This window comes from Trachurus japonicus, chromosome 8 (genome assembly GCF_045865225.1).
Source record: "Trachurus japonicus isolate A0001 chromosome 8, Traja_1.0".
Classification (NCBI taxonomy): domain Eukaryota; kingdom Metazoa; phylum Chordata; class Actinopteri; order Carangiformes; family Carangidae; genus Trachurus; species Trachurus japonicus.
Window position 1 is genome coordinate 22,611,571 of NC_140914.1, and position 18,792 is coordinate 22,630,362.

Consider the following 18,792-nt stretch of genomic DNA (forward strand, 5'->3'; position numbering starts at 1 on the left):
CAATTCCTACAGTATTTCCTACTACAGTACTTATTGTTCTACACAGCTGATCACTGTTAAAGCTATGCAGTTTTAATCCTGTGTTGATGTCCTCATGCTGTTACCACACCCTGAGACAACTGTCAGTGTGGAGCAGTTTTCCAGCCAGTGTTTTCTAGTAGGCTATTTATGTGTGAGTGATAGTTATTTTTGAACATGTTCAGTGTTTTAAGCTGCATAATTAACAGCAGAAACTATAAAATGTGAATTATTCATTATGCTTGTTATGGTGGATACTCAAAATCTTCCTAGAAGGCGAAACACCAGTCAAGTAAAGGCATTTTAAATATCGGACTGCAGAAATTACTTGGAGATTTGGTGTGGTTTGGTTCAGACTGGGAAGAACTACATTGCCCATAATCCCCCGCGCTCTGCGCAACAGCAACGTCTACAAGTCTGCTACAAGGACGTGAAGGATCAAAACCAAAACAGCCACCGACAGAGTGACGGGATAACAACAGAAACACGGATTCAGACCTATATACAGCTGGGAAACACGAGGAGAAGCGTTTAAAGAAACCAACGTAGTCAAAATGAGTTTTGAGGTTTTCTCGTATGAGAGTTTGGTTCATGCTGTGTCTGGAGCAGTGGTGAGTTAGCCTTAACTTTCATTATTCATTTCTTCCATTGAATGTAACGTTAACGGCTGTAGCTAAAGCTGTGAAAGTGTTCATACGTTTTACGTCCTACATATTAAACCTAATTGACAATGTTACATATCCTGTTGTGGTCTTAGCGTGTAGAGTAATAAATCCTTTGAAATTTAGATTATTCTGTGACATGGCGCGGTTTTTTATATATATTTGTTTTATACATGAAACAGAATATGCAAGATATGCAATCTTGGTCTTTCCACCACTGACTGTGTCCTGTTTTAGGGAAGTGTGACTGCAATGACAGTATTCTTCCCTCTTGACACTGCCAGACTTCGGCTTCAAGGTGAGGAGCAGCAGAGCTGTGGAGTCATCTGCAGTCATTAGCAATTATACATTAACAAGTACAGTGTGTTAAAAGTGTTTAAAGTGATTTTACTTACAACTTGCTCTGTGTTTGTGTCCAGTGGATGAAAACAGGAAGGCCAAATCAACCCCAGCCATTCTGGCAGAAATAGTCAAAGAGGAAGGACTGTGAGTGGGACAAAATGTCTCCTAGCTGTCATATTTTAGATTTCACATGTGAGCGAAATCAAACTTTGTTCACATATTGTTTGAAAACTGTAGTGCTAAGTAAGTAATGTGTTCTCCTGTGTTCTCTGTAGCCTCGCTCCGTACAGAGGTTGGTTGCCGGTCATCTGCAGCCTGTGCTGCTCCAACTTTGTCTACTTCTACTGCTTCCACAGTCTGAAGGCCAACTGGCTGAAGGGAAAGCAGTCAGCAACCAGCACTGACTTAATCATAGGCATTGCTGCAGGTGAGATGCTCCGTGCAGAAAAATAAAAACAAGACAACACTTGTTTTAGTTACACAGGACCAAATATTTATAATTATGCATGTTAATATCCATTGATTTCCCTCATTCCCCAGGTATCGTCAATGTACTAACTACCACTCCTTTGTGGGTGGTCAACACCAGACTGAAGCTTCAGGGTTCCAAATTTCGCAATGCAGACATCCGTCCCACCAACTACTCTGGCATTCTGGGTAAATGCCCTTCATCCATGTCTATTATATTGCTATAATTCAGTCTGAGTCAGTATTTTCTACACCACATGTACGTTTGTGGCATATTTGGATGCTTAAGACATAACATAATTTTTCCTCTCTCTGTCTCTTTTTTTTTAACGTACATACTCTTTTGTTCTTGCAGATGCGTTCGTGCAGATCATCCGTGATGAGGGCGTTGGAGCTCTGTGGAATGGCACCTTACCTTCCCTGCTGCTGGTGCTGAACCCTGCCATCCAGTTCATGATTTATGAAGGCCTGAAGAGGCAGCTGAGGAGGGGGGTTCCCAGGGAGGTGAGTGAGGAACACAAGAAACATGAGGGAGGGGTCGGAGAAATACAGACATTTGAAGAACAAGGTCAGGGTTTTAGAAGTAGATTAGAGGAAGGAATGGAACAGGGAGGATGAAGATGATGATGATGGGTAGGAGGATGAAAATGAAAATATTATGCTTTTATTAGTCTTAACATAAATCTAATTAGATCATAGGCATTTTTGGCAGCGCTACGTCAAATCAAATTGTTATGACAAAGATATAAACAGATTTTTATTTCTCACAAAAGCTGCAAATAAATGTTTCTTCAGATTATGCCATTATCTGGATGAGCAGACACTCGCTATACGGAGACGTGGTAAATCTGATCACATGATTTTCTTTGTGGCTTAAACAGAGGTCAGAGGTCAGAGGATATGTTGAAGCAAATGTAACCAGACAGTTAGACTGAGCAATCGTGCATGCACGATTTCACATTGGCACTTTGACATTTTCTTGGTCCACTGGAGCATTTGTGGATTGATTTGTGAGTTAAAACTAATCTCATGATCATGGTGAAGGAGAGAGGAGTGGTGCTTATTTATTTTACTATTTTACCTTTTATATGAGTCCAATTACCTGCACTGAAAATGCATTATATCCTATTATTTGCACTTGATATGCATTTTATTCTCAGGCACTGCTCTACGTTCATTCTTTGCTGCTGTATTTAAGTTACTTGTGATTACTGGAACTGTTATGATGTTTTCAGTCCTGTTTTGTTAATGTATGTATAAATTTCCCTGAATGGGTCAGTAAAGTACATCTTATCTTATCTTATCTTAAACCTCAAACATTTAGACTGGCAATCTGATGATATAAATTCAAAGTTTTGTCTTCTCTTTCCCACTAGCTGTCCTCTGTGGAGGTCTTCATCATCGGCGCTGTGGCCAAGGTTGTGGCCACCACTGTCACATACCCACTGCAGACCATACAGTCCATTCTGAGGGTAGGTTTTATTTCTATATCGGTCTATATCATTCATATCATCATTCTTATCTCTATAATCAAACAGCATTCTACAAATAAAGCTTTTAGACCAAGGGAAACCGAAACTCTGATTTGATGTTTATTGATATTTCCCCTTACCACAGTTTGGTCAATTTAACGATTCAACAGTCGAGTCAAAACTGCTGTCCAGTCTAAGGACTATCAAGTGTCTACTGGTCAACAGAGTGAGGTGAGTGTGCGCACACACACACACACACACACACACACGCACACATACATACATTTTCAGTTTGAAATTAGATTGCAATTTAAATTTTGTCTAATTTTAACGCTCTGTAAGTAATAGTAAGCATAAAATTAATAATGTTATGTTGAAGCAGACTTTGACTTCAAGTTAAGTTAATCTTTATTGACTTTGACTCTGAGGACCTATAGCAATTGAACTGCAAGGATTTTCTTTTCTTATTTATTCAACCTCAAATTTCTTTTCACATATCCAGAGTGAGATCATTTTGATTTGGGGTAATCTCGATGACAGTGTACAATTTCAACCTTTTATTTTCTGCCACTCATATAGGGTGTCTGAAAATCAGTTTTCAAAAAGTCCTTTACAACATTTGATATAACACATCCACTAGCCTTGAACATTGGATTCATAACATGACTATCTGTGGCCACCAATTTGCACTATTTATTATTTAATAATTATTATCCTATGCATAATCATGGATCTCTTCTTAATGCTGTGCATAAAAAATCAACAAGGTGATATATTGTGTCTCTGTAATTAACATAGCTCTTTCTGTTTTCATCCTGATTCCCTGCTGCAGGAAGTATGGCATGTTGGGCCTGTTTAAAGGCCTGGAGGCCAAGCTGCTGCAGACGGTGCTGACCGCTGCCCTCATGTTCCTTCTGTATGAGAAGATCGCCAGCCACACCTTCAGAGTCATGGGACTGAGCAACAGCCACTACAAGAAACGCTAGCTAGCACAACACTTCACTATGGACACTTGATGACGTGAAAGCACTGATGAACTGTCTAAATCACTGCGTATATACTGTACACCTCCATGATGCGGATACCCTGGGAATCTGCTACCTGACTCTGGAAAGGTTATCATAGTCCAGCTCAGTGTCCTCAGGTCTGCCTGCAGGCTCCTGGTGGCCTGCTATTACACGACTACACACTGTTTCTCTCTGAAGTTAAATAGACACAGAGTGTGCATCAGCTGAGAAGTCAGCTAAAGTCATACAATGTAAGAGTGTTAGAAGTCCTGAAACAGATTTACAGTCATCGCATTAGATGAAACAACATGAATTGTACAACAGCTGCCATTAAACTTCAAACCCTGAGAAGCCCTATGTCACACAAAGCCACTCACATTATCATATAAATGAAAAAAACTGAAGCTTGTTGGGATTCTCTGAATGTGTTGTCGAAATGATGAAAAGCCTTGAAAACACTGGATTTATTGGGAACGCGCCCTCAAGTCTGTGTGGGTGGACACTGGAATTGTGCTTTACTGTAGTTTCATTTTTAGTTTGCCAACACAACAACATGACATCACCAGGCTGTCAGTGGAAATAAGAGCAGAAATGAAACTAAAGCCGCAGCTCTTCTTTCACCTGAGTTAACAGCCTTGCCAGGTTAACGGGTGTTTGTAGCTGAGTCTGAGATTCCACAGTCCAGTCTTCTGTCCTTATGCTGACTTAACAAATCATGTCCGCTTTTGTTTAGATGAAGTTTGCAGGTTGGCATTAGTGAATGTGATAATGACTCTAAGGTAAAAAACAAAAAAAACAACAAAAAAAAACAGTTTGTATGAACTTCCTAACAAACATTACCTGAAAAAACAAACAAACCTAATGATAAACCTGATTACATTTTCAGGTTTACCTTGAGAAAGACTAAACTGAGACTTCACATACCTTATCATACACTTGGGGTAGGGGGTTAAAAGACAACATATTTAATAAGACAGTGTTAGGCTACATGCAGTCATAATTGATGTGAAATCTATAGAAACAAATAGTCACTTTAACTTTAATTTTTACACCAGGATTTTGCGCTTTTCACTCATTTATTATTAAATAGATGTACTAGGATTCACACCAACATCATCATAATGTGATCCATGAAACATGTTATCTTTCCTAGAGATTCAGATGTCATAGAGATTCATGAAATCATCATAAATATCCAGGGATTCACTATATTTCCTCCTATCCTAGTATCCAGCACAGAATATTTGCCTGAGAACAGGATCTCATATCAGCCCAGACACCGGCACACACACACCATGCTACACACGTGGAGCCGTCATGAACGCCTGCGCAGATCCACACAGGTGTGATGGGTGTAGCTGCCCCCGCGGCGGAGCGGCGTGTCCCCATCCTCATGCTATACAGATCGGCTCTCTCCACCAGTTACGTGACGCGGCAGTAGCGGAGACTTTCATTATTACGTAAGCACTTCAGCGGCGGTGCCTGTCTGCCTCTCTCCCACCGCAATAACAAATAGTATTAAGGTTGAAATTGTGCCTTTTTCGCCAACATGGATCCAACACCCACTAAAGAGACCGAGAAGTACTGCGTCCTGTGCTGCCAGGAAGTCGATATCTTCGCCTTGGGAAAATGCGACCACCCGGTTTGCTACCGCTGCTCCACCAAGATGCGGGTGCTGTGCGACCAGAAGTACTGCGCCGTCTGCCGGGAGGAGCTCGACAAGGTGCGCGTTGCCCCGCTACTCTAGCCCGGGGATGGCGCCTGGTGCTGCTAGCTAGGCCCACCGCCCTGACACTGTCACTCTAGCGAAAATAGGCTGAGTTTGAATTCTGCAATGTTATGTACGTGTACAGTAATTGAAAAGAAGTGCTAGTTAACAGGACATATCGCATAGCGGTGCCTGCCAGCTGCTCAGACTACTTTTTGGGCTGTCAGTAGCGCAGCTAAGGTGGCTAACGCTAACACTAGCAAGGCAATACATGTAGGTTAGCTTTACCTTAAGTCAGGTGGAGCCAGCTGACAAATTGGCCTGCGATAAGTCTGCAGCTGTCAGTGTGCTGGTTGGACTTTAGGTGGCGTGACTGGTTTTTTTTAAAATTTATTTATAAAAAAGCTCGTTTAATTGATGTGGAAGTGATTTTGTGATCCACTGGTCTGTGTCAGAAAATGTCAGGTGGCAACTTCATCGTTAGCCAGGTTGACAATGTTTCACCTCGCCTGCTCAGTTAATAAAACCTTTTTAAAAGTAGCCAGTGTGCAGCTTGTCAACTAGTCACCCCTTCTGTCCTGTCACATGCATGTGTTTTAAATGGACTTTAACCAACTTGTCAGTCCCAGTGCCACTCCTGTCTTCACTCCCTTGGAAAGTAAATCTAGATGTTACTAACTTCATGAAAACAGCCTCGATGAACTGTTACATCTTGGACTGCTTTGTTTGACAGAACATGAATGTGTTAAACTGTCTGTCATGACTGTGTTTTATCAACTGAATATATTCCCATACTTCCATAGGATAGCCTAAACATTACATAATGTTGGTGTGAAACCACAATGGTTAATGGGCTGTGTAGCAGCAAGAACGTGGTGATGCAATGCATATCCTGAAAGGGAGTGACAGGGTGACACATTACAATAAACTGGGATCTAATACATTGTATTAGGACCCCCCCCTCTCTCTAAAAGAACACAAAAAGAACACAACGTTATTTAAACAAACAAATGCTTTTTTATTCATTCAGACTCATAACAGTTGCTCCTGTATCAGTATTTGATAGTTCCTATAACATTATACATCATAGCAAATTCTTCATATGCAATCTGAATCGGTTGGTGGCTCAAATACAGAAAAATACATCCACAACATTTTCAGCCTCTAAAATGGTCTTTAACCTTTTTTTTGTTGTTTTGTTTTTTGGACATAGAGTACTAGCACCACTGTAAAACCTGCTTTAGGGTATTTTTGTTGTTTCAATGGTGCACTACAGCTTTATTCACTCCTCCTACTTTCTCCAAAAAGTTTGTTTGGCATGAGATGTCCATAATTCCCTTTTTTCTGACTGCCATGTTGTTCTCAGGTGGTGTTCGTGAAAAAACTGGACGCCTTCTCATCCCTGCCCTACCAGCAGTTCCCCTGTGAGAGGAAGCAAGATATCTATTTTGGTGATGAGAAAATCTATGCGAAGTACAGGTACTGTTCTGTCTGTTAATGATTGTGTGGTCCATAGATTGTAAATAGTTAATAGATAGTAGCTCTCAGGCTGATTTCTCACCAAGTTGAAGTTGCAGTTGCTGGTTTTTTCAGTTTGTTTTAAACCAAAGTAGCAGGCGTTAAAGGTAGGGCCAGTCACAGCCAGGAATTTGGTCCATGGGGAGTGGATGAAATACTGAATTGTGATTTGGTCCAAAGTCAAATGTCAAGAGGAGAATTATATGGTAAAGACTACCTGCCAAAATGACAACACACAACCATATTGAAATTACTTCTCCTACCCACACACAAATGGAAAAGTTCCTCTGGTCATGTCAGAAATAATATGACTAAAAGTAGCAGGATAAATTGGGTAAAGCCTCCAGTGCTGTGTCCTTATAATGCCATGTTCCCTACTGTGTTTTTACTGCTTATAAAAGCTGTTCAGTCTACAGTTCATGTCTTGGGCAAAGTTTGAATTCAACAAGTGTGTATGTTTTTATGTGAAAATAACTGGATGGTTTGTGATCACATGTATGCCTCAACTGAAGTCTGTTCAAATGTTCACAAATGTCTGTGTGTGTGTGTGTGTGTGTGTTTTCAGGCATTTGCTGTTACCAGAGTGTGTCCGCTGTTCGGAGCCTAAGGTCTTCTCCAGGTTTGAGGAACTGGAGCAGCACATGAGGAAGCAGCATGAGCTCTTCTGTTGCAAGCTCTGCACAAAGCACCTCAAGGTATACACAGTCCTCGCAGTATTAACAACCTCATTACTGAAGCTGCTGGTCTATTACACACAAGTACATTATGATTGTTTTACCATCTACAAGATCAGGTGATACTAACTCTTCAGAATCAACAAATCAATATTCTGTGGATTAGTATTGAAATACTTATGATTAGAATAAGAAGTTTGACAGACACACAGAGAGAGAGGGCTGGTGAGACAGGGATGGTTTGACCTGAATAGAATATTTGTTGGTTCATCGAAACATCAGGATTTCCCCCAGTTGCTAATCAACTATCTGTCAATGTGTTTGTGAGGGAAGATAATCAAGATCAAGAGTTCTGTCAATCCCTTGTTCTTTAAACTTCACTTCTCCTGCCAGATCTTCTCCCATGAGCGGAAGTGGTACAACCGTAAGGAACTGGCCCGTCACAGAGCACATGGAGATCCAGACGACACCAGTCACAGAGGACATCCACTCTGCAAGTTTTGCGATGACCGTTACCTTGATAATGATGAGCTGCTGAAACACTTACGCAGGGACCACTTCTTCTGCCACTTCTGCGACGCAGATGGTTCTCAGGAATACTACAGGTGTGTGTATAGCTCCCTCTCACACGCAAACAACATTCAGTCATGATTTTTTCACTGAGATGAATGGCGATGTGGCTAACATTTCATTTTTAAAAACCTGCTGTCAACAGCGATTATCAGTACTTGAGCGAGCACTTCAGAGAGAGTCACTACCTGTGCGAGGAAGGCTGCTGTGCCACGGAGCAGTTCACCCACGCTTTCCGCACCGAGATCGACTACAAGGCTCACAAGGCCGCAGCGCACAGCAAGAACCGGGCCGAGGCTCGACAGAACCGCCAGATCGACCTGCAGTTCAACTACGCCCCGAGACAACAGAGGAGAAATGAAGGTCGGTGTGGACGTTGTGTTTGTGTCTGTGAAAGGAAGACATACTTGTTGAACAGAAAAACCAACACTCACCGTTCCATTAGGATTATTGGTGAATGAATGTGATTTTGAGGCAGTGAGTAAAACAAGTGTGTGTCTCTCCTCAGCTATGGTGACAGGCGACGACTACGAGGAGTCGCGTCACAACAGAGGAGGAAGAGGACGGCCCCATGGGGGACAGAAGAGCTGGAGATACTCTCGGTGAGTCTAAGTTACCCGTTCTTTTAAGGGGAGTGAACATGGAAAATATTTAACGCCTATGCATGTCATTCTTTATTGTGACAGTTGCTGAACTTAAAGGGATAGTTCAACATAGACGCAAGCTGCTCAGCAAACACAATGGAGGTGAATGGTACAGGTCCCCTGTCCTCATCAAACTCATCAAATACACAATCCAACAACTCCAAAACACTCTGGTGGACAAGTTGTGACACATTGTTTTTGAGGGAAATGCATAGCCGAAATACACTTGGCTGCTGGGTGAAGTGATTTCTAAAGCGCAAGTCGTTCTGAGTATTTGCTTCATGTGTCGTAATGTTACATAATTATACACAATTATTTCATAGCGTGGTGAATGTGCAGGTCACAACTTGTCCACGAGAGCGTTTTGGAGTTGTTGGATTGTGTATTTGATGAGTTTGATGAGGGACAGAGGACCTGTACCATTCACCTCCATTGTGTTCACCGAGCAGCTCGCCTCTCTGCCCTGCGGCTCTCAAAACAACATGCACTGATAATTTAAAGTAATGACCCTACTGCTATGACTATAGGGATTTATTATGGCAATAGGCGAATTTGCCAAAATGTTGAACTATCCCTTTAAGTCTCTCCACCAGAGCCTTTTGAATTGAATTGTTTCTGTTTTTTATTGATTTGTTACTGACAGATTTCCAGTGTATTTTCAGTCCTGGTGCTTCTGTGGTTGCGTGATTGGTTCCTTGTTTCCTTTGACTATACTTGCTTGTTTGCTCGTCCACGCAGAGAGGACGAGGACAGGCAGATGGAAGCTGCTATTCGGGCGTCCATGGCAGTGCGTAGACAGGAGGAGAGAGGGGCGGCGCAGGAGAGGAGCGCTCCCAAACACATCAGAGAGGAGAGGACGGAGAGAACAGAACCAGAAGAGCCCAGACACAGGACCGGACACATCAAACCAACAAACAAACCAACAAACAAACCTCCAGGTGAAAAAAGCTACTGATCATTTCATGTGTGGAGCGTGTGTTCTAGTTTCGAGTGTGTTTTTAGTCATGAAAGAACTGGTGGTTTCTGACACGTTTATCGTGACCTCTTTGACAGTAAGAACAATGAAGAGCACGAATCCTGGAGAAGAGGATGACTTCCCAGCTTTGGGAGCCACAGCTGCACCTTCCATGTAATGTTCTACACATAAAACAAAATGAAGTTGTCATTAAGCACTCTGGTGTGCCGGCATGTTCAGTTTCTGTAACTGTTGCGCATCTCTCCCCAGAGTAAAGCCAGCTCCTGCACCTGTTCCAGCAGCCCGCGCAGCTTTGAAGGAAGACGACTTCCCCAGCCTCTCTGCCGTTGCCGTTGCATCTCCGATGACCCCAGCTTACTCTGCCCAACCGAAGAAGAATTCTTCTTTCCAAGAGGAGGATTTCCCCGCCCTCGTGTCCAAAATCCGGCCCCCCAAACCTGCAGCAGGCGCCAAATCTGCTTGGTCCAACCACACTGCTGTGACTAAACCCATGTCTCATCCACCTCCCTCCTCCAGACCTCCCCCTAACTTTTTGCCGGCGCCCTCTGGCCCTCAGCTCCTCTCCTCCTCAACTTCCGCATCTTCAAAGAGGAAAAAGAAAATGGGAGAGAATGGGAAGGCAGCGTCCGCCCGTTCTCCTCCCTTATCAGACGACGAGAGCGGAGGACTGACGCAGCAGGAGTTCCGCTCAGTGCCCACCATGTTGGATATCTCCTCTCTGCTCACTGTTAAAACAGGCAACAGTAAACCCCCCTCTGCGCCCGTCAGCTGTCCAAGCCCGACCATCAACGCCGATCTCCCTACCTCCAAAGCCAACAAGAAGAAAAAACAGCAGAAGAACGCCGCCGCTCCGTCTGCGTCCGTGTCTTCGACAGCAACAACAAATGTAAATACGATCTCAGTGGAAACGGCCGTGCAGAAGGAGAACGTCCCTGAGAAAACTTGCAACAAACCTCTTTCCAGCACTGTGACCGCGGCACTGACCAGCGGATTGGCTAACGGCTACCCTGAGAAGTCACCACCCACTGTCAAGGAGACGGTGGCCGTTAACCCTCATCCCAATACAAACCCCCCTCTTGAACAGGAAGAAGAGTTTCCCGCTCTCATGACCAAGAAACCCCCGCCAGGTACAACAAGCTCTTTTTCCTGTCTTTGCTTTTTGCCGTCAACAATGATAACATGTTCACAGGACATGCAAATGTATGTGGCAGTTTTGTTTGAGTATTTGTGTTTGTGTCGTACTCAATTGTCTACAGTTGATCGTGGTGGAGATGTGATTCTCCAGGGACTGATGAGGCCAGTATAACAATCCAACAGGTGTTATAGTCTGACATCAAAGACAAAGACTTTCCCTTGATGCAGCTCATCATAGAAAAGTTGAAAACAACCAAAAGCCACAATGAAAACAGTGCCGCACCGAAAAGAAAGAATGAAACATCTTAATTTGTTTCTAAGACAGGCATCTGAATCCAAATTGTTATTTTAAAGCATCTACAAAGAACTTTCATTTTGGGTTGACTGCATTTCCCATGAGCTCTAGCGCATATAGCCGTAAAGACGCTTATCTGGCTCACACGTGCCGTCTCAGTAGCCTGACTCTCGCCAGACCCTTGTAGTTCCGCAAAGCTATGCTGAGCTCCGCACAAGGGTCTGGGACTGCTCCATAGGCGATTCATTTCAGAAGGCGGGGCCTTGTAAAAAAATCTTGTATGTGATTGGATAAACCACTTGTCCGTTATCTTGAATGACGTGCTACTTCAGCCACTCACCGCGAGCCGCCATTGTTGTTTGACTTAAACAGTCGCTTCAGCGCTACGTCACACCTCAGAAAGTCCCGCCCGGCGATCCTGATTGGTTCATTATTTTTTGCTCCGGGGAAGAAGTTTGCATTGGCCTCGAGTCCAGACCCTTGTGCGAAGCTGAGCGTAGCGCCTCTGGCGTAGCTTTGCGGAACTACAAGGGTCTGGCGAGAGCCAGGCTACCGTCTCAGGTCTGAGTGCCGTAAATCGTTTCGTCCAGTGGGCCGAGAGTTACACTATTAAGAAATAGCTTATGGCCTCATTTGCTGTTGTAGGTCATACAGAGACATCAGCAGAAACAAGAGGCCTTTGCATATCCAGTTAAAAGTTCTCTGTAGTTGCTTTAACAATATAATCAAAATAATGATGTCCTGTGGGGGGAGTGGGCCATGGAATTTTATTGGCATTGATATTCGCTTGTAACTTTCCACCTCACAACACTTACAGAGACAAGTTGACAAGTTGACTCTTCATGTTCCCAAACATCTGAAAGTCAGACCAAAACATTTGTGTTTGTGAAACGCACAGTCTGGTAACAGAAGCGAGGATGTTATTGTGTTGCTTCATGAGAGCTGGAGTTTTGAAGTGGGGGAGATGGTAACCCACCCTGTGTGTATCTGTCAGGCTTCAAGACCTCCTTCCCGATGAAGGCCTCAGCTCCTGCCCCATCCTCCACTATGCCCCCACCTCCACCGGGTCTGGGAGTCTCGGCCACCAAGCCTCCTCCAGGCTTCACTGGGATCCCCCTCAACAGCAACGTGGTGGAGCCTGCTCCTTCTGCTGTCAACCTGTGAGCTGCTGTGTTTTATATATGACGACCCTGCTGACCCTCTCTGCTACAAATGTTTTTTTTTTTATGTTAATATTTTTTTATTCGACCCCAGGCCACCTAAGGTATCGAGCAGCGGTTACCTAGTGCCGGAGGACTTCCAGCAGAGGAACCTGGAGCTGATCCAATCCATTAGAAAGTACCTCCACAACGACGAGTCAAAGTTCAACCAGTTCAAAAACTACTCTGCACAATTCAGACAGGTACTTAGTAAAATTATGATCATGAGGTTTTTTTTTAAGATGTCGTACTTTCATCCAGTAACCACAGATTTCCCTCCCTGCGATTGTGTACTTGTTACCAGGGCGTGATAGCGGCAGTCCAGTATCACCGCAGCTGTAAGGACCTGCTCGGAGAGGATTTCAACCGCATCTTCAACGAGCTGCTGGTGCTCTTGCCCGACACCGGCAAGCAGCAGGAGTTGCTGAGCGCCCACGGAGACTGTAAGGCCCTGGAGAAGCAGTCAGGGGCTGGAGGAGGAGGAGGAAAGAAAAACAAGAACAAGAAGAACGCCTGGCAGACACCCACCGCCGTGGCTAACGTAGCGGCCGAGCTTGACTGCCAGGTGTGTCCCACTTGCAGACAGGTACTGGCCCCGAAAGACTTCAACTCCCACAAGACCATGCACATCAGGGAGAGCGAGGAGTTCCCTTCCTTGCAGTCAATTAGCCGTATCATTAGCTAGCCCCTGTTTTTTTTTTTTCTCTGCTCTGTTTGCCATTGTGAGGCAGATTTTCAGTTCAGTTGCCCCCTGCAGCCCTGCAGGAGCCTGGGTGGAGAAACAGCAGCCTGCTTACTGTGTGACCACACCTCAGAGGAGCTCGGGGCCTATATCTCACGTTGAAGGTGAATTTGAAAGGGTTTATAATGTTTTTACTTTCTGCCGAGGATTACATCGATTGGTTTGTGTGAATGGTTTTACAGTTTAGACGCACAGGGTTGCCCCGGTCCAACTCTTCTTTCAACTGGCATCATTTGAGGGCGTCTCCAGCTGGCACTGGCTCCGGCGACATCGAAGCAGAACTATCATTTTATTTAATGAAAACAGAGAGACAAGCAAAGGCTTTACTTGAATAATTTTTTTTGCTCCCTAATACAAGTTAATGTCAATTTGCATTTTGTACCATGCTTTGTGCTTTCACACCGATAACAAAATTGTCTTTTGTCAACAACCAAGTTGATAAAGTTATGTATAATTCCCCAGAGGGGCTGCTTGGTTAAATAACAAAAATAAACACAAACATGTTCTGTTCAACATTTTAGAACCATATCTATTTAATTGTAGCTGTTTAATTGCTTTTTAACTGCTGGTTGTTTCATCCAGAGGAAAGTGTTGAGTGAGTGAATGGATTTACTTCCGGTCAGTGGTGTCATGTTGGAGGGTGAATGGCACGAAGGAAGCTGCTTCAGGAATTAGAACAAATTTTGGTTCACAGTTTCAATGTTTTTCTATAATGTTTTCATTTATTCTGCTCATGTCACTCAACCAGTAGATCTGGATTATTGGTTGACAGATGAACTGGTTAATTAAGGCAGTGCTATTGCGCCAGGTTTAAATGGAAACTAAAGACATGAACAATTAAAGAACTCCCTTTCCTGTTTTCCAGTTTTCAACTAGTCTATCTGCTTTTTAAAGAGGAGTGGTGGAATGGGATGATAACCCCTGAGGTCATGGTATACATTTCTTCATACAATGAGTTATTATAAATAAATGCCTAATGCTATCATATCACTGGCAACACAAAAACGTATCATCTTTCCCAACACTACACACTAAATTAAAGCTTTGGCACACTGGACATGTTTACTGTGTCTAAGGAGACTCTGGATAGATTCAGTGCAGTCTGTTCATCTTCTCTCTCAGGACCCTTCGCTGGCAGTGATGTGTGCATATGTGTGTGTGTGTGAATGTATGTTGACTTGAAGAGACTAAGATTAAGGTGGAGTTAGGTATCTAGCTGTGATTATGAAAACAGTCGCATCAAGTGAACAAGACCCAAACGTGTGTGTGAGATGAGAGTGGTGACAGAGTAAGATCACAATCTTTAAAGAAAAGGTTTATCAATTATGATTTTTCAAATAAAAATACCCCCCAAAATTGAGTGTGCAGCCCAAACACTATTGTTAAAATTCTGTTTAATATCTGTGCCTCTGCCTCAACAGCAGTCTGTGGAGTAGTTATGCATATGTGGGGAAAACAGAACTGCAGTGGTCATTTCATAAGATGTGGGAAATCTGAGTCAAACTTTTCCAGTAATTAAATTCTTCCAATGATTACGTCTTTCCTAAAAAGATATATATAAAAAAATCTTATGTCATTTAAAAGTGGACCAAACTTCACACAGTAAACTCAGGCACAGAAACAGGCAGTCCAAAACATGTTATCTTTTTTATTGGAGTGACGGTCAGACTGCAGTCCAGAGACATTCAGCTAATAGACAGTGACACACATCTCTGTACATGGCGTTTTTACACTGAAGAGATCAAACACCTTCAGAACAAGGAGAAACAACTCAGAAGAAACATGTTAAAGGGGTAGCACACTACAAAATCAACGTTTACTTATTTGTTCAATGGGGTTAAATTTTCATCATTAGCATTGATGGGGCAGATATTGAAATGCCGATGCAATGTAATTTACTGGAAACCCCACAATTGATGGCACCGGCATTAATACATATCGTATATCACATCATTGTATCTTAGTCTAAGAAAAAGACGGCGTGATCACATAAAACTTTGATTTTGGTGCCGACGGCCCCTTTAAGTGCGGTCAAACAAAGTATTTCCAACAAAGAGTGCATACTAGTTAATAAATAATCATTAATATTATTTTTTTTATTTTCAGTAGTACAGGACAAACCAGACCCTGGACATCATCACACACAGGTTCCATTTACTTCAATAACATACTGAATTTTACAATCAACCAATACCACACTAGTGTACATGGGCCAGAGCACAAAAACACAGAGAATGCTTGTATTATTATTTTTATCTACCACACTGACTGAAGAGACCGAAGCACTGAGAACAAAAATACAACCTGACCATCAATACCCCAGTCACACCCAACCACTGAACTATACTGGTGGTTTCTCATATTTCAGCATGTTCATAGTATTATTTAGATTTTACATTAATTGTATAGTTCGATGGGGAGGAAAATAAACGTAGAGATTTAAAACTTTAACCACTGATATTCATTTAAATTGTAGCCAATTAAAATCCAGCACGGGAAACGATGCAGACTACCATGTTGAGGGGTACAGTAAAGAAGGTGTAAATACAATAAATGTCATATACTATTCAGCATTTTGTGAGATTTGAAAACCAGTGCATAATTAAGCAGTGTCTGACCTAAAAGACAATGTCATGAAAAGTACCAGGCCAAATAGCACATTTAATGCCTCAAGTATCTGCAAGTTGGTATTTATCATAATTTATGGTGAAGAAAAAACAATGGCCGCCTCAAAGGTGGGGAATCCATTGTAAAGACATATCCAAAAAATACCTAATTAAAAATATGTGACTATAGTTTTTGTTGTTGGCTTAAACATGCAAAAGCCAAAAGTGTAGAAATTAGCATTACCAAATAGATTTATCGGTAGCCCACCGTGCACCTGAGGACATGAAAGTATTTGGAAAATCAACCCAACCTCAAACCTCATCTTAGTCCAGTCCCCAGCAGTGTTGCACGCCTTCCTCAAAGCCCCAAACCAAACCCTGAAAGAAAGCACTACTGGAACAACCCTCAGTTTAAACCGGCTCACTACTCACTTAACTACCCACTCATAGACAGTCTGGTGAATAAAACACACAAGATCATGCTCACGTGTAAATCCTAAACAAGTAGTCTTTGATCTGATTTACAAGACTATGACAGACTTTTTGTACTTTTTAGTGCTGGAAATAGGAACTTCAGGAACACAAAGGTTTATATCCATTTGCTTTAAGAGCCATTTCCTTACAAGTATACTCACCTGACTTTTGTGACCTTACTTTTTGATAACTTACAGTAGATAAACCCTCATATTGAGATTTTATGGTTAGGACTGGAACACAGAGCCTGAGCTTTGTTAGCTGTTTCTGCCTGTTAGCATCCTGTAGCTCAAAGCCGCAGGTTGTGGGGTCAGGTATAACTTAGGTTCCTTTGACTTACAGTCAGCTTTTCGGGGGCATTTAAAACAATTTTTTTTTAAATTTTTCTTCTTAGGGTGTTATCTGGGTGTGTGGACACATTTCTGACCATATAGCCTACTGTGATAACTACAACACAAGAAGGAATGCTGTTGGTTGCGTTGTTGATTGTTGGCGAATCCCACTTTGCAAAACGCTTTGGAGTCAACTTAAGAATTACATAGTATTCAATATATAATAAGTCTTATACAACAATTCCATGCATTACTATCATCATTACTTTTAAAACTCAAAAGAGCGTCAATTGTCCCACTGCAATGGAGCCTTCATGGGATCAGATTAGAATAGCAGGCAAGGCATTCTACAGGTCAATTATATCACTCTAATAGTACGTTTTATATTTGGCTCTTTCATCCAAAAAATAAAAATAGAAAAAAAATTCATTTCTTTTCATTTCATAACTTGACATATCTTTTTTTAAAGTATATTTGTTGGGCTTTTTCGCCTTTAATGGACCGCACAGTCAAGAGAGAGACAGGAAATGGGGAGGCAGAGAGGGGGGGATGACTTGCAGGAAAGGGCCGCTCGATGCGGGATTCAAGCCAGGGCCGCCTGCAGAGAGGACTGTAGCCTCAACACATGGGGCGGCTGCTCAACCTACTGAGCTAAACGCCGCCCCATAACTTGACATATCTTGACAGTGACTGATATAATATATATTAAGCAGAAAGACTTAATTTTCTTTTGGGGGAATTAATTAAATGGTGAAACAGACAAATGATTCCTCCTCTGCACTAAAACTCTGACAAACACAAGTCTGAGAAAATAACTTTTATGCACCACAGAATTGAATCGACTGCACACACTCACACTTTGTCACACAAACACGCAGATTTACAGTCTCTCATGCATGTTAATGCAGGTGCACATGTACACCTGTTGCACGAGGACGCACTCACACACACATGCACACACACACCAAAAACACAGATTCACTGATGGGCGAGTGGACGTGAACCATGACACAGAGACACTGCTACGCACCGACATAGTTGGCATGATTACTATCTACATCATTAGTGACCCACATCCACCCAAACCTGTCTCTGTCACCATGGCAACAGATTCCGACCCATCTCCATCAATGGCGAAGTTAAAGGATCAATGAATTAGCCAGCTAGCGATCCCTAACCTCCCACAAACAGGTTTTTTTTTTAACTCTCCATTGCCTGAGACTGTACTCAATCATCCAGAAACCTGACCTCCCTCCTGCTTTGTGATTACATAAACTCCCATAGACAGTAACAGCATAGTAGTAATGTGGTAATCAAAAGACAGCAATAAGAACACAGGGCAGTTTGGCAGCTTCTAAAACGTAAACATAAACAGACCTGACTTATCCAGAATCTCAGCACTCGCCCCATTTTATACATACGACACTCAACGTCAGACACTGTCTCAAATCACCCACGACGTACAGTACATCCCCTGGCTGACATGGATGGATTATGAGACAATGAGCCCCTTGACACAGATGAGCAAAAAGCCCCCACCCGTTTCGTGGTCATTTCTCTTTTTGGTCGTTTTGCCTCTCTTTGTCGTTGTTGTGTGTCTTTTTGTAGCCGCCCTATTGTTGTTTGGGGTTATTCAGTCTTTTTGCAGTTAATGCAAGTCTACTTGTTGTCATTTTTGCCTCTCCCTGTGCACATTTTGCATGTCATAGTGGTCATTTTGTATCTTGTTGTCGTCATATAATTCTTTTTTTTCCCCTAATGAGAAATGTTGAACTGAAACGGCCACTTCATACAGAGTGTCTAGTACGATGTCCACCTAACTCCTTAGGTCACTGGACCTGGGTCTGTGAGCCCACTCAGTAATCCATCCATGCTTGAGACTGACATATAACAGACTCAAAAATGTTAAGGTATTGATTTGGGTTTCCCCAATGAGTCTTGAGAGTGATCA

The 18,792-nt window shown here is 42.6% G+C and overlaps 2 protein-coding genes across 3 annotated transcripts; both read left to right on the forward strand.

Moving 5' to 3' along the window:
* The first annotated feature begins 407 nt into the window (after window positions 1–407).
* On the forward strand, window positions 408–4,326 carry slc25a17 (solute carrier family 25 member 17). Its single transcript, XM_085784718.1, has 9 exons — window positions 408–629; window positions 918–978; window positions 1,100–1,166; window positions 1,298–1,449; window positions 1,563–1,679; window positions 1,846–1,994; window positions 2,867–2,962; window positions 3,108–3,193; window positions 3,795–4,326. Exons 1-9 carry the CDS (start codon window positions 573–575, stop codon window positions 3,946–3,948), a joined length of 939 nt encoding a protein of 312 aa, XP_085640844.1. The 5' UTR covers window positions 408–572; the 3' UTR covers window positions 3,949–4,326.
* A 982-nt stretch (window positions 4,327–5,308) lies between these two features.
* On the forward strand, window positions 5,309–13,942 carry znf598 (zinc finger protein 598). 2 transcript variants are annotated; one of them, XM_085784720.1, is made up of 12 exons: window positions 5,309–5,692; window positions 7,044–7,156; window positions 7,761–7,890; window positions 8,263–8,474; window positions 8,585–8,814; window positions 8,960–9,041; window positions 9,822–10,021; window positions 10,137–10,212; window positions 10,309–11,186; window positions 12,483–12,648; window positions 12,743–12,890; window positions 12,992–13,942. In XM_085784720.1, the coding sequence occupies exons 1-12, from the start codon at window positions 5,519–5,521 to the stop codon at window positions 13,370–13,372; spliced, it is 2,790 nt and encodes a 929-aa protein (XP_085640846.1). In that variant the 5' UTR covers window positions 5,309–5,518; the 3' UTR covers window positions 13,373–13,942. The 2 variants fall into 2 exon arrangements, with proteins under 2 accessions (XP_085640846.1, XP_085640845.1); XM_085784719.1 differs by having other exon boundaries at window positions 8,585–8,802; window positions 8,948–9,041.
* Window positions 13,943–18,792: the final 4,850 nt, after the last annotated feature.